Source organism: Dermacentor silvarum, chromosome 3, assembly GCF_013339745.2.
Source record: "Dermacentor silvarum isolate Dsil-2018 chromosome 3, BIME_Dsil_1.4, whole genome shotgun sequence".
Taxonomy (NCBI): Eukaryota; Metazoa; Arthropoda; class Arachnida; order Ixodida; family Ixodidae; genus Dermacentor; species Dermacentor silvarum.
Window position 1 is genome coordinate 49,745,966 of NC_051156.1, and position 15,406 is coordinate 49,761,371.

General features: G+C 45.6%; 1 protein-coding gene across 1 annotated transcript in view; it reads right to left on the reverse strand.

Annotated features, from left to right (window-relative positions):
- Positions 1–15,406, reverse strand: part of LOC119445418 (venom metalloproteinase antarease-like TtrivMP_A) — a 429,115-nt gene that overhangs the window by 16,058 nt on the left and 397,651 nt on the right. Inside the window, exons 13-14 of the mRNA XM_049663280.1 lie at positions 12,733–12,883; positions 6,223–6,333 (exon numbers count right to left, since the gene is read on the reverse strand). Coding sequence (XP_049519237.1) covers positions 6,223–6,333; positions 12,733–12,883 — 262 coding nt within the window. The remainder of the gene's footprint in view (positions 1–6,222; positions 6,334–12,732; positions 12,884–15,406) is intronic.

The window sequence follows — 15,406 nt, forward strand, 5'->3', positions numbered from 1 at the left end:
ATTCTCATCTGTACATACTCATCATCACCGTTTTGGGGCCTGGTAGTGGGGCTCTCGCTCGAGAGAATAAAGGAGAGTCTGACTGCCTAAACCTTGTCTCGCAATATATATATATATATATATATATATATATATATATATTATACATCAGTGAAGGGCAGAAGCCGGCACAGAAGTAGTTCAAAAAATAGAAGCACGTAGGAAAAACGGCAAAGGACTTTACTGACGTTGCAGCCGGGGTCCGGCCTTCATCAGATGCTATATATATATGGCTGTTCCGTTTCAAAACTTGCCCGCATGTAATTCTTTGGAACACTTCTTGTTGGACATTGTAAGAAAGTTATTCATGAACACATGTTACTTCCCCATAACATTTATCATTGTGGTCCTCCCTACCCCCTTGCTCTCCTGAGGCCTCCGTTTGCCGGTATTATGGTTTTATTTTCGCGGGCTAATTTATCTGGTAGGTATAAATCACACAGTAAACAAATTCCTTCCCACAGAATGAAACTAGAAAGAAGGAATAGGCACGTGCAGAGAAAAGGAGCCGACGAAAAGCCTGCCACCAGCGAACATACTGCTCCAGGAGAGCAGGCCTGGTCTCTACTACGGCCCCTACGGCTCCCTCGGGAAATGAGGGATGAGTCTTTGCATTTTTGCTTGCTTAGGGGGGTACGAGCGATTGCTGATTATGATAGTTTTTGCTCGCACACATGAAAATTTCACCGAAACCCTAACCATAAGCTGTAAAAAACGACGGCTCCGCAATTATTTTCAATGCTTCTAACTGGACCAGGAACGTAAAGATGTTGCCGCACATTGCAGCTACCATGTCCCCCCCCCCCTTCCTCTCCCCTGTCAACAATATAAACCTGTTGTAACCTACACCTATGGCGGGACACTCGGAAACACAGCCTGATAGCGGCCATATCACACACTCTAACACTTGAATAAGACTTTCTTTACAAAGGCTGGGTTTTATCCAATCGCATTTAACTTCGCACAGAGACTTTCCATAGCATAGCACCAATTGTCGCTAAATTTGGACCTTGGTGGCTCTTTTAGTCCTGCCAGGGCAGCGGGCTTAATACTTCCCCGCTCGTTATACCCGCTCATAGCGCTCTAGAGTGCTTACATACGTAATTTATTGCGAAAGCCCGAATTATCTATTAATTTTAACTTCACGCACACATCACCATTTAACTTGTCCTTGCAGTCACCAAAAATAATAAAGCTGCCTCCTTTAGTTCAGCGGGGTCGACACCAGGCGGAACTAATATATCACGCAGGAATAAGTAAAAAGAATAAAATATTAGGGTAAAATAACCCTTCGTAACGCTTCTAAAAAAGCTAGAAAAGTGAAAACTACTCCACACATTGCCCTTAAAATGCTGTCTATTCCTTACAAATATAAAATAAGCGAATCGCATAGTTCTCTTGGGATATTGCGAAACCTAGCTAAGATCATCAGTGTGATACTTTCGTACACTTGCTTACATTTTTTAACGCTCTATTTGATGAACACGCATTTACCATCGCAGAAAAACTTAGCGTATCGCCCCCCTTGTATTCGCAAAATTTTACTTCACTTGTAGTTGTAATTATGCCAGTGCAGCCATGTAAGTTTCACACCGTTCGTAAAATAGACTAATAACGCGATGGTCCACTCGCATACGCATTCCACCGGAAAAAGCACATTTAACCCGCCCATTTGGAACATTGCCTACACATTGGCCATATCATGCCCCTAATTTTCCCCAGATATAAATAGCCTTGTTTAGTTCACCGAGGACACCGGAGAAAGAAACTACGGATCGCGTATGATGCATGAAAACACATGAAAAAACGGCCGCTCAATAATTATCCGCAACACTTGCAAAAGTGAAAGTCGGAGGGCATTGCGTTTAAAATTCTCTCTATTTTGCGGAATTTCATGCATGTCTCGTGGTGTTGTTTTGGAAATGTGGGAAACATTTCGATTAGCGGCAGTATGGCTTCGTGAAAGGTTTCAGTGAGAAACTTTCTACAAAGGCTGTAATGAACCAACACAGGAAAAAACATACATCGCTCGTCATTCACAACAATTCTTCGTTCTTCGATTAAATATAAACACCGTGCCCGACATATTTTACTTAGGATATCGGGGCAGAACAACTAAATGTCGTGTATACCGCATAAAAAAATGGGAGAAAGTGACTATTCAGTAAAGGTTTTCAGAGCACAAAAGCAACCTACACAGTGCAAGTTCTCGGTATACATCGCCAAAAAGAGCCCTTATTTTTTGCAAAACACGATATGTCGGGTATTTTTGCTCCTGCCGGGAAACAAGTAATAGCTGCATCTCTTATTTAGAAACAGACTGAAAACGAAATCGTCAAAGTCAGAAAAAGAATTATAAAATTATAACTGACCTAATTTTATAAAAAATTAAGCCAGTTCAACGCTTCTGAAATCTGATGAAACAGCGGAGCTCTGCAAGCTTGGGTGTATAGCCTGGTGGGTATGGCGCTCCCCTTTGAACCGTGAGTACACGGATTCAAATCCGGCCTCTCCCTCTTTCTTTATTTTGTAGCGTTAGCTACACTGGCCTAGCCAAGCCCGTTTCGCGCGGCACATCAAGAGCCGTGCTGGGCATGCGCAAGGATCAGTGATGTCACACGGCTTGCGCACCAGAGCCACCGGAGCCGGCACCTCTCGCGCACTCCGCCGCCGCCGCGTGCGACTCACCGCCGCCGGTCTGCGCATTCCAGAGGAGTGACGTCGTAGCCGTGGTAGACGCACTGGCGCCGGCGCGCGCTCGCTGTGCAGTCGCCGTCTGACACTGCGCTGGAGCCGCTGCGCTTCTGACTGGCGCTTGCCAGTGTGGTATAGCCATGGAGAAGGAGAGCGCAAATGCTGCTCAACAACGCAGAAGAACGGAGAGCAACGTGACGTTGAGCCAAAATAAATATACATGTGCCACATAATACGTATACCGCGTGTGTGTAATTGGAGCAGCAGTAAGCATGACAATCAAGCTAATCCTTGACAATCTAGACAACCAGGAAAGCTAAGAATAATCAGCTGAACCTTTGCTAACGCTACGTATATCCTGGCATAGCCGAGCTAAGCCACTGCAACTTTTTTTTCTTTCTCGTGAAAATTTTATTTTTCTCTCGCCGATAGCAAGTGTTCTTACAATCGTCGGTACACCGTAATTATATGGCTCCCATAAATCCATGTTCTTGAAGCGTGAGTGTCCGTATAGCCTAGTGGTTATCACGCTCGCCTTGTAACGCTCGCCCAATTCTGCCTCGCCATGACTGTTTATTTCATTTATTTATTTCTCTCGCTCTGTCTCTCTCTCTTTCACTGCACCTCCTCTCTTCATTTAACACTCTCACCACTTTGGTCGAAACTGCGAACACAATCGCTCTAGGAATCAACCTCGACCTTAAACAGCTCGGCTGTTAAAAATTCGTCAGTGTTCTGTTCGCATTGAAATGGCTCAGCACGTTCGACCAAGGTCATTTTGACGAGCATATCTACGATAAGACGTGATTACCCAATGAAATTCGACAGTTATATCTGTAAGAGGTCTGATTAGATTTTTGATGGTGATAAGATACCGAGACTGCAACGCTATACGTAGGCTATCTCTGGACAAAGATTAAAGAGTTCCATCTTTTGACACTCCATAGACTTCATGCCGTAAGACACGCCTGTCGTTGGCCGCGGCTGATTATAATGCTTCATTCTGACCTCCCCCACGCCCGCAGGTCACATATGTGAATCTAATTGTTTTTTCCAGTACGGATATTCCTCAAAAAAAAAAAAAAAAACTGAGCAGGATGCAAGTAGCGCAAGCTGATATTTGTTACGGCGGGAACCGCGCAGCGCCACGCCTTCTCCGCAACGTGAGCGTGTATGGTGTATCCCGCGCGTCGCCCGCTATACAGGGCGTCCCGAAAAGGCACAAAAGACAATTCTCGATGTCCAAGCAGGGGATGTGTAGTAAAGAAAATAATTGCTTACGTGGCCACTCTATTAAGAAAGCAAATTTAGTGCCAGCTGTATTTTCGATGGACTTATCGGCGTGCAACCGAAAGTAGCCGCTTTCAAAAGTGGGGGAGGGGGGGGGGGCAAATGCCCCCCCCCCCCCAGTTGATAAGCTTATGCCAGGAACGCTGTCGCTCGTAGGCGCCGACGCGTCCAGCGCTCGTCACGCAAAATGTCACGACAGGGAAAGTACCTCCGAAAATTATCGCTCGAGAATTCCTTCCCTACATACGTAGTTAAGTTAAACCAATACCTAGCAGCAACCAAGTTAATACCCAGCAACATGCATCCAGTAAGACTTGAGGATCGACAGCTTCGCTGTTGCTAAGCTTTGCACGACCGAGTGCAAACTTCTCCATTTTTGTTTTCTCTCGTATATTCAAATTGCAATCCGACGCTATCACGTCTGTAGGTTGTGGCTTAAGCCTCATTCACACAGCCGTCAAACGCTCCGTCACGTCACCGTCACGTCAAAAAAAAAAAAAAAAAACGCACAGCAGGCGCGACGGAGCAGTGTACGCATAGGCGACTTTCGCAATGCCGAGCGGTTTTCTGCTGCTGTTCTTGATTTGCAAGCGGAGACCGCAACAAGGGCGCAAAGCTCGGTGACGAACAAGTACGTGGGGGCGAAAAATGTGCAGGAATCGCAAGTTCGGCCATCGGCGTGGTCCCTGTCGCACATTTGAGCACCACCGAAACGCACAGCTGAGTTTTCGACGTGCCGCACGTGGAACCAATGCTGGCACGCATGTAAACAAACCAGCCGCCGCTGCTGGTGCCATCTTCAGCTTTGTAATATGGCTGTATTTAGCGTTGGCTTCTTAATTTCTGATTGGTCGATATTTCAGGGGCGGGGATCCGTCACCGTGCTAGCGACGGAAACGTAGAGCACCGCTCTGCGTCGCCGGCGAGCCGTTTTTGAGGGGAAAACGACTCGGAAACCCTCTCCCCTGACGAAAACGGATGCCGTGACGGTGACGTGACGGAGCGTTTGACGGCTGTGTGAATGAGGCCTAAGTCGTACTTTACAATTTTTCTGACGGCTTTTACTTTGAGAAAATAAATTTTTGTTCACTAACACCTTGCGCCACGCGAAGGGCCCGCCCGGTCGGGGTGGTTCGGGATGATGTGGTTTGGCATGATTATTTCCGTCAGACGCCGATGCTTAGGGCGACACCGACGCCGACGCCGGATTTTCTGCGACGCGGGGCCCTTGACGCTATCGCGTTACAATGCGACACTAAGAGCTCGGTGTCGGCCTGTTCTCTTCCTCGCAAAGCCGAACCTTTGCAGGTCTATGCGGTCGCTCGTCGCCACAGTACTACTAGATTCTATTTAAAGAATAGCGATATGGTTTTCTGAATACTTGCGAGTTGCAATAATATATATATATATATATATATATATATATATATGTTAGATCGAAGACTTAGATCAAGAATCCCTTTCAGCGGTCACTAGATTTCATTTTGTTCTGTTGCATACAACAAACCTCATCAGATTTGGTGCAGTAGCTGCTGAGAAAAACTATTCTCCTTTCCTATGTATTTAGTTAGCAGCCCCCGAGGTAAATCTTATTCTTAACAGGAAAGTGAACTGAGATAACTGGATGCAAATTTCTCCTGAATTTTGCTTACAGCCTTGTTCTTGCTCATTGGGCCTTCTAGTTTTTTTTGTATATTTGATGCATCGAATGCTGGTCCAAGGCTACGAGATAGCAGAAGTAATCCGTGCGCTAGTTCATAATTTTCTAAGAACAATTTGTATGGGAAGTGTATTATCAAGATTTCCGATCGGTGCGAGAAACGTATACACGAAAATGGACAGTACCAGCTATGAGAATTAAATAAACAAATAATGGCCCAGAAAAAGAAGTCATAAACTGAAATTAACAATGAAGCGTAATCTTGCACAAAATTGCTTATCATTACTTCCGGGCTGCCGTTCTCATTTGACGGGCTTCCTTCAAAACCTCGACTTCTTTCACAATGGCATTCCAAATTTTCCAAGACGCGTGTTACATGCAAAAGAATCTTATCACGTGATTATTTTCTCAACAGCTATAACAAGGTGTGCAGTGAGAGGAATTGGAAATAAATTAACATAGTGGGAAACTTTTGTCGCCTTGTTACAATCCAATGAAGCGCACCATTCTAATTGAACAGAAAAAAATTTAATTCTCACCTTTCCAGTCGTACACTCCATGCCTTCCAGTATGTTTACTTTATAGCACATGTCTGCAAGACTTGACTGCACGCAACAGTTCATTTTGCACTGCTTGCTAAGAAACGCCGGCTGAAAAAGACAGACGACATTTTTTTATTATTTCTACATTATTCTGGTAGTGAAACTGCCTACAAGACTGATGACTTCTAGATTTGAATGCCTCTAACTTCCACGACCACAGTAGCGGGTGTGCGATTGCGCAGCGCCAACACTTTAAACTGACACTAATGGAATATGTTAGGTGCAGCAAGACTATTAGATTTTTCGTCGAGAAGTCTATCATCGCGTTCTGTTCGCAAATACATCACTTTGTTTTGTAGACATTGTTACTCAATATCCCGGTGCTTCTCCTCAATTTCAATCGTTCTCGTCGAACGGACGAGTTGGCGGTATGTCCATGTGACCTTCCTCTGATGCGCTACCTTTGAACTGGCCACTGCTGACGGAGCAGGCGATGTACCGTATTTTCACAATAGGTATATTACTTTGTTTCTTATTTTCATTGTTTGCTTGCTTACAGCAGCTTTGTTCTCACTACGAAACACGAATTCGTTATTATGGAAGTCTAATCCTTAAATCTAGCTCGACTGAATATTTTTCTTTAGAGTTTTAGTGTCCCATTAAGAACACCTCCGCACTGCTGAAATTTAATGTTGGTATTGCAAATTCAAAAGTTGTCCATTGTTACGACTGGCATTTAGCACAGTTGTGCCCGGCGGCTGTTTTCGACAAAGAATGCTGCGCCGACAGACCTGCAGCAATGAAATGCCATTCACGCCCTTCTGTGCCTTGCAAGGCCGGGGAGCTGGCGACTAGACCAGCGTCACCCGAGACTAATGGACATGCCATTATGTTTGGTACCTTCGGCTGTCCGACAGCTCAGAGCTGATGGGCGAGACGAATTCTGAGTCATCGGTCTCGTGCGCCGTTAAACCACATCGTCGCTCTTTTCCGTCACGGTATTGACTGTGACAGTCAAACAAAAGAGCTCACTTGAGACGACGACAACGCCGGCCTTCGCGGAAACACTATTCAGCGTCAAGACCCATCTCTCGGTCAAGCTGATCTTCATAAAAAGCCCCATCATTCCTTGCAAGGGGCCACCGGCAAGACTTTCCGTGGGAACAGATCAAAGTTTAGGTTCCCATGTCGCCAGGCGGTTGCGCGCATGTGGGGGCGGTTGCGCAACCTTGAAGGCGTAATCCGGCGGAACGGTGCAACGTCAGGGGCGGGATTTTGTGGACGTTTCGGCGACTGTGATTGGACGAGAACAAGAGTGAATTCCCCTACGAGAGAAAGGGGGAAAAGGAAGGGCTTAAAGAACGCAGCTTCAGTGTGCTGTGAGAGTGCTCGTTCGCGCTCGTGCATTGGAAACTCTCAAAATGTAAATGCTGTAAATAAACTCTTGGACGACGCCCCAGACCTCTCGATCACCCGGAACTATGGTACCTCACCAGCTACGTAAGCTGGTAATGAGCGCTCGAACACGAGTCGAAACTACTGGTGGTTGACTGCGGTGAAATGGAACCGTCAGGCAACGCAAATCCAAATACCATCTAAGTTTAATGTTGTATTTGAGACCTCATTACCAAAGGTTACTACACTGCCCTTTACTACAACTCGACTTTACTACAACTACAATGCCCTTGACCATAAACATATGATTTGTATTGATGTTGTCGCCAGTAAATATTAAAACTGGTGCGTATTTCCCGTATTACACTATAAAATTGTAGAGCAAACTTCCGGTAGACGATTCGTGCACTGATGAAACTAATTTTCTAATGCTTCAGCGCGAATGGCCATCAGTTGCTGAGTAACATTGAAAGAGTTTTCTGTCCCATAGCGCCAACCGCTTAACTTGCTGGCGGGCTCTCTTGTCAGAACGCTGAAACAATTTCAGCGTCTTGCCTAATCGGCTAAGAGCGCTCACGAAGTATTCTGTGGAAAAATAAACTGTTAAGCAATTATCTTTCGGCAGCTACAACAAGAACGGCATTCAATAAACTATCATTGCATGTTCAGCAGGTTGTGCATTTCTTCTGGGGTATACACGTGAACTTCCGTCATCGCCTTGTTTCCCATTATTTTTAAGTTTATAATTATGAACGTGTTCTAAGGACTGACGGTGTTTTTCAAACTAATACAGCTGTATGTTTCATGCAGACCGTTGCAGGCTGCAAGACAAAAAAATGTTCTAGTAGCATGAGTATTGTATAAGGTTTTCTTAAAAAGTCATAAGTGCAAAGATTATAGTTACGTTTTGGCTGAGCAGGGCTCCGAGCCGAGTTAGGAACACGACGCCAGGCGAGGAACAGCGTATTTAATCTCGCATAACTGCAGCTTGAAGATAAACAGCCATCGGCGTGCCTCGCAACCCTTTTTAAAGGCTTCGCCTTAACGAAGGAAGAGGAAAACACAACCACCTCGTAGATAACAATCATGCGCGGCGGCACATATTCGCATTGAGCAGGTTCGCCGGAATAGTACTTTTGTGTATTTGCAGTTTTAAACGTAACTGAATATATATCAACATTTTTAAACGTCCTCAAGGATCTTAGAATACACATAAGTCAACAAAGGGGCTGGGCAAAATGAAAGTTCGTTAATTGAAGTGTAAGTTAACTGCCGGCGATATAACACGGGGCGTTTACCAAAACCTAACTATAAAGCATCTGATCAGGTGAAACATCGTTTAGCGTTCATGTTTTCTGAACAACTGAAATATTCTCACATGACACTTGGTAAATTTTCATCAACGTAAGCAATTTATAATACTAGGAAGAAGGGCAACTTACATTTAAAAGAATAAATACGAGAAATGCAAATCAAAAGCGAAAATGTTTATCATTACTATGGTAATTTTCATTCAACGACAACGTTATTCAATGTTATTTTAACAAATATTTTTTGTTGTTTAAGGTGGTACACAACTTTGCTGACCTTTTACTGAATTTGTTTCGAAAAATTGAAAAAGGTGAAGTAAAGTGAAAATTTTGTCATCAATACTGTGACCGAAATAGCATTTGATACTCTCTTTACTATTCCCAGTTATAGTTTCTGTGCAGCTTCACCAGCCATCTATAGAAATACATATATTATAAGTGTGAACCAATTGGTCTTACGTTCTAAAACAAAAAGATACAGCGGCTCTCCCTGCGGGTCATCAGACTCGGAGATGTACGTCAGAAGAGTTTATCCAGGTACGTGTCGCGCAGTGCCGGGTGTCTTCCTACATCTAATATGGTCAATGTAGCGTGCTTACCTGCATTTGTACGATTTTTTGCTGGCAGATCTTTTCATTTGACGGTCACGCATTGAATGAAAGCAGCAATCATGAGGGGGAAAAGTCACTGTCATAACGTAGTAAAATAGTTGCAAAGAGCTTTTTTTTTAAATGCCGAGAAAGCAATGACCAGAAAATCTTATGAAATAAGAGAAAACGTGCGATACAGACAGCGACAGTAAAACAATTGAAGTTACAGCGTGTCAATTTGCAGTGTTCGCGCAACGGAACAAAGGGTACAACAACGAAAACTAACAGTCTAGAATATAAATTTTACGCGAGTTATGGTGTGGTCATATGCTTCAACGTCATCAAAGCGATGACCGTTCACATCTTGTCTGAGCAATTCGGCTGAGTTTGCAGACGCCCGTATAAACATTGCAGACAATAAAAAGAAATGGCATGTACAAAATAAACATGATAATACCGCTGCATCTAAAAAAGCATTCCTAAATCAGTAGTATCGTCATTGGCTTTGAAAACGTGGTGTTGTCGGTGAACGCATGATGATGCTCTTTCAAAACGTACTCGATCCTTCGATTTATCTTTAGTCTTTAGTTATAAAAGAGTGTAGCACCACAAACAATTTTTTAAGTTATCTTAAATGGTTTTGATTTATTCGCTCTAATTGCTGTGCGTCCTTTTTATTCTTCTGGCTCCGGTATCTTATCGCTTTTGAGAAGTTTTTTCTAGGTTGGCAAAGTAGCTTTTTTTCATGTATATTGCTTATATTTCTTTTTTTTTCTTTATGCTTGCCATTTGTGGCGTATTTCACGTTTGATATACATGTGTGCAGTACTCACGGATTGAACTAGGACACTCGGAGCGCGTGGCCGCTGGTACATGCAGCGCCACCCGTGGGTGCTCATGGAACCGCGGTGTTGCATTGTGGTATAGCGCGAGGGGGAGAACATCTACGGTGCAGAATTGCTCCTTCCGGTCACCAACGAGCCGGTCGGTAGTTCACCACACTGCCAGCATGGCGTGACGTGCCAGCAAGGCACGTCTTGTGTTCGCCATATATAACTACCTGTGGCTCGGCTTCAGCTGACGTCAGTACGACCAACAATGTCGGGAGTTATCATTTCGAGCCTGAAATAAACAAGGCGCTATCTTGTCGGCCGCTCCACAGGTGTTCGGTGTTCGCACAAAGTAAACTTTCGGTTCTTTTGTGCAGATGTTGTTGTTGAGCTGAATCCTGCGTTTTAAGGTACGTTCAGACTACGTACGTAATGTGCAGATATTTCGCAACAAACGGAAGCGCAAACGCAAAACGCGCAGCTAAATTGTTCAGACTACAATCGTATAAAGCGTTAAGAGCGCAAGAGTCGTGACACACCCGAGCGTATTTGTTGGAAGGCCCGCTACTTTTACGTTTCAAACAGATACGACAGTTACGGCGTGGCCAATAAGCGCCGCAGTTTCGGTTTTAAATTTCCGGTGACGCGGCTACCGGCATCCTCAGTTAGAGCAACGGCCCAACGTACATCGCTGCGTGTGTGCGTAGTTCGAGTAGTGTGCGTAGCACGGTGTAAAAAGGAAGGTGATCCGACGGCGGCGCGAGGCGCGGCCACTTAGTGTGACTCTACGCACGCCGCTGCCGCAAGGGGCAGCACCTGTTCTGGGGGCCACCTTCTCGCTCGCTTTGCTGGCGCTTTTATGGGCACGCGCGGCAGCAGTGCTTTATTTCGACGAATATATGTCGTTCGCCTGCTTAAAACGACTCTACTTGGTTGGAGGAACGTCCCTTTATATTTCTGCCGACATTCCGATTGACTCCGACGCGGCGAGCAGGGGTAAGCGCAGCGCGATGTCTGCTCAAGCAGACGACGCGTCTCTCTGGTGTTCGAAATGACGGTATTTTGACAGTAAGTGGCATGCAAACTTCTACCTGCTCAGGATTTGGCGTCTGAATAACGAAAAATTGCATATCTTTAGGTATGGGTGTTCAAGTTCTGACGGAGGTCGTAAATTATCCACTGTTGTGCCGCTTCTCCAAGGCCTCCTGAACACGTGCTGCCTCTAGCGGCGGCGCTCACTTCCGGTCACACGAAGTGGCTGCTCTCTCGCCCCAGTGCGGGCGCGCCATCGGAGCACCTATCTTCTTACACCGTGGTGCGTAGTCTGTTTGCAGCCGCAATGTTAAAATCCACTGAGACCCAACTGGCCAGCTCACGTCTTGATTAGCCGGTCTTAAGATGCGTAACGTATGCAACTGACAATGTGAACGACCAGCATTGTTAACGATCCTAACGCTTGTAACGCGCGATATGGTCTTTATGACAGAAGCGCGCTTTGCTAACGTTACGACCACAGTCTGAACATACCTTTAATTGCACAGCATGCGTGCCGCATCGCCAAAGCGCAAGCAACGAGAGCGTCGTGTGCTAGCGCAGGCGCGCAAGCAGACGCCGCCGCAATATGGGCGGTGCGCACCGCCGAGCCATTTCGGTCGGCATGCGTAGGCGCGCAGGCTTTAGTCGCGCAAACCTTGCAGCGCCACGCTGGCAGTGTGGTGAAGTACAGGACGGCTCGTTGGCGACCGGAAGGAGCAATTCTGCTCTGTAGATGTTCTCCTCCTCGCGCTATACCACAATGCAACACCTTTGTTCCATGAGCACCCACAGGCGGCGCTGCACGTACCAGCGGCCACGCGTTCCGAGTGTCCCATTTCAATCCGTGACTACTGTACAAAAAAGCACACTTTTCTTTTTTTTAACTTGCACGTTTTTTTATGTATTTCCGCTCAACCTTTTTTTTAATGTGTGTTCTAATTTTTACCTATATGTCATATCATCATATTGCTTGATTTTGCTGTCATATAGTAACTCCTCTCACCACATAACCTTGACCGGAGTTCCCAATACAGTCTTTGTCTATGGTACCTGCTTTAGTACTTGATATCTGGTCAAACAAGTCACCATTTTCAAGCAATAAATTTTGAAACTCCGAAACTAGAACAGAAACGCTTTTTACACCTTTTTATCATTCAATAATTCCCCTCGGTAAGTGACGTACGGTGCAGGCTACGAGATATTGTTTCGTACGTGAGAATAGTCAGCGGGAATTGCGGTCCACTGCAAGGAACAACAGCCTGCAGACCCTTTCTGATCGTGTTGGCAATGTCATTAGTGATCCATTGGTGACTTCTCGACACGAGACCGTCTCTTGGTGCAGCTTACCTTCTTTGCAGACACCTTCGATCGTTTTCCCTTCACCTTCAGCATCCTTCTGCAGTAATATTGCGGCCGCACTGACTGACCCGGATATCTCTTGTACACAGCCTGGTAGTTCGTCTTGCTCTGCTCATCGAAACAGCTCTTCGGGAGAGAACTGCGCAGAAGAGAATTAAACATCTACAGCTTTCTTTAGCTTAAAAGGCGCGTAATCCTGATCAGTGAGAGGAACTCTCGGGATAAAAGAGTCAATACAAAAATGTCATCCAAGAGGCTCGAAATACTCCTGGGAACAATCTACGTTTGCTAAAATTGTCTACCTAACTTCGCTAACCATACAAGGAAAGAAACTGATAGATCCAACGCCCTTAGGTATAAAGCACCAGATAGTTGCAGGACAGTAGAGCTAGGTGGACTATTTTTTACACGAGGGTCATTACTAAGGTAAGATTCGTCCTTTATTTTCCCACGGGAACATTATTGCGAAAAAAGATACACCATGGCATCATGAACGATACGCCTTGCACTATTTTCCCCCACAGTCGCCACTGAGATTAACACATTTATCATAGCGTGCAATCAGCTTGAAGAAACCACTCTGGTGAAACTCGATGCCCTGCGACGCAAGTAATCGTCACACAGCCTACTCCACCTCAACACTGTTTTGGAAGTGACGTCCCGAGAGTGCGGCTTGTCCTGTACTCTAGTAATGTTGTTTTCATTCGTGGAGGGACGCTCACTTTGACCTCCATCCTCCACACTCTGTCTTCCTTCACTGAACATGCAAAACCAGCGACCAACCATTAAACGAGACATGACCTCTTCACAATACAAGATCTGTAGGCGTTCGTCGATGACGGACACACTGGTCCCACGTGCCCATTCTTACAGGATACCCTTCATGCACCTTCATTAACGACCAGGTTGTTAGCACCCGTCTATGTGTCATGGTGATTTGTACTCGAGTAACCTCGGGCATGCCAGTCATCTGCTACTGTCTCTTCTTCGGCGCTCTGCGCAAGCGTCATTCCGTCTACGCTGATGCTCTTTCCGTCGTTTGACCAGTAACGGGCGTGGATTCTTTTGGCGATTGTTTGTTCACCTGGTGTACCATAGTCTCTTAAAAATTAGGAATCTTGATTTCAGAACGTCCCTCGTATACGTAACTTCTGCGCAATTGCTGCACACTTCCTACATTTTGCAACTACAAAGGTTCTGCGGAAAATTTGTTTCGATGAGACCAAAAACGTGCAGACTGTCTGCGTGTCTTCAGGAGACCAGGTAGCAGTTGGGAGCCTGCCCTCACTCTAGTTTTCTCTTTGTCATATCTATACAGGAGTTAAATATCAAAACAATGATACTAATATTAGTATGGCTATTATTAATCATAGCAATAACCAAAATAAAATTATTTTGATTATTATTATATCCTAACTTGCCCCGAACACCTCAGTTGTATCGTGTTTTGCATTCCGCGCCAGATTACCAGACAACACAGATCTTTACATGTACCTGTCTGTCATCACCAAGATTCAGCCGTCCACAGAATACAGTCATTATAATGCTTATATTTATAATCTTTCTATTTTTTGCATGTCACTGTTATCGTTCTTTTCCGAGGTTTGCCTTCCTGTGTCATAGTTTCACGCATTGTTCATCTGACTTTGTCCTCCTTCATTTACCGCGACCGCGTTAAGTGCCCCGTGTCGCAGAAAATCCGGCATCGGCGTCGATGTTGGCGTGGGCTCGCCGGCGTCGTTGGCGGAAATAATAATCCCGAACCACCCCGACTGGTCAGGCCTTTCGGGTGGCAAAAGGCGTAAGTCAACAAAATTGAATTCCTCAAAGCAAAATTCGCCAGAAAAATCGTTAGGTACGACTTAACCACAACCTACACACTTCATAGCGTCGAATTGTAATTTGAATATACGAGAAAAAAGCCTGATAAGCAGCCAAGGATCATTAAATGCTATAGCGTTCTAGTCTTAAAGGCGAAGCTGAAGCTTCCGCTAATTTGTTAACAGCGAAGCTGTTCCAGCTAACCGTAAAAAGTGGCCCCTGCGGTCGCAAAACCTCGCCGAGCTATGACGTCACGGCGTCGCCTAGCAATGATCTCGCGGAGCGGCGTGTGTCTCGCCTCCTCTCCGTGTCATGCACCTGTTGCCTTGACATGGGACGTGAAGGAGAGGGAAGGAGAGCATGCGCGTGGCACGCGCAATGCTCGGGATAGGGAAAGAGCAAATGAGAGCGACATAGAGAGAGAAGAAATTGTAGGAGCACCAAGGAGGCAACGCGCAGAGTTGCTGCCGACGTCGCCCGCGTTGCCTAGCCTCGCATGCGCCGAAGCAGTAACGATGACGTCGCCTCACGTTACCTAGTAACCACCGGCGCAGGTACGCGCTTGCTTCGCCCGACACAGACACGGCTCCTACCTGCCTGGCTGCGTTTGTGGCATGCCAGGAACACTGTCGCTCGTAACGCCGACGCCTCCAGAGCTAGTAACGCGAAATGTCGCGAAAGGGAAGGTACCTCTGAAAATGATCGCTCGACAATACCTTCCCTACATTCGTAGATAAGTTAAAACTAGTTAAAACCTAGCAGCAACCAACTTAATACCTAGCAGTAACCAAGTTAATACCTAGCAATAGCAGCCAGTAAGACTTGAGGATTGACACTTTCG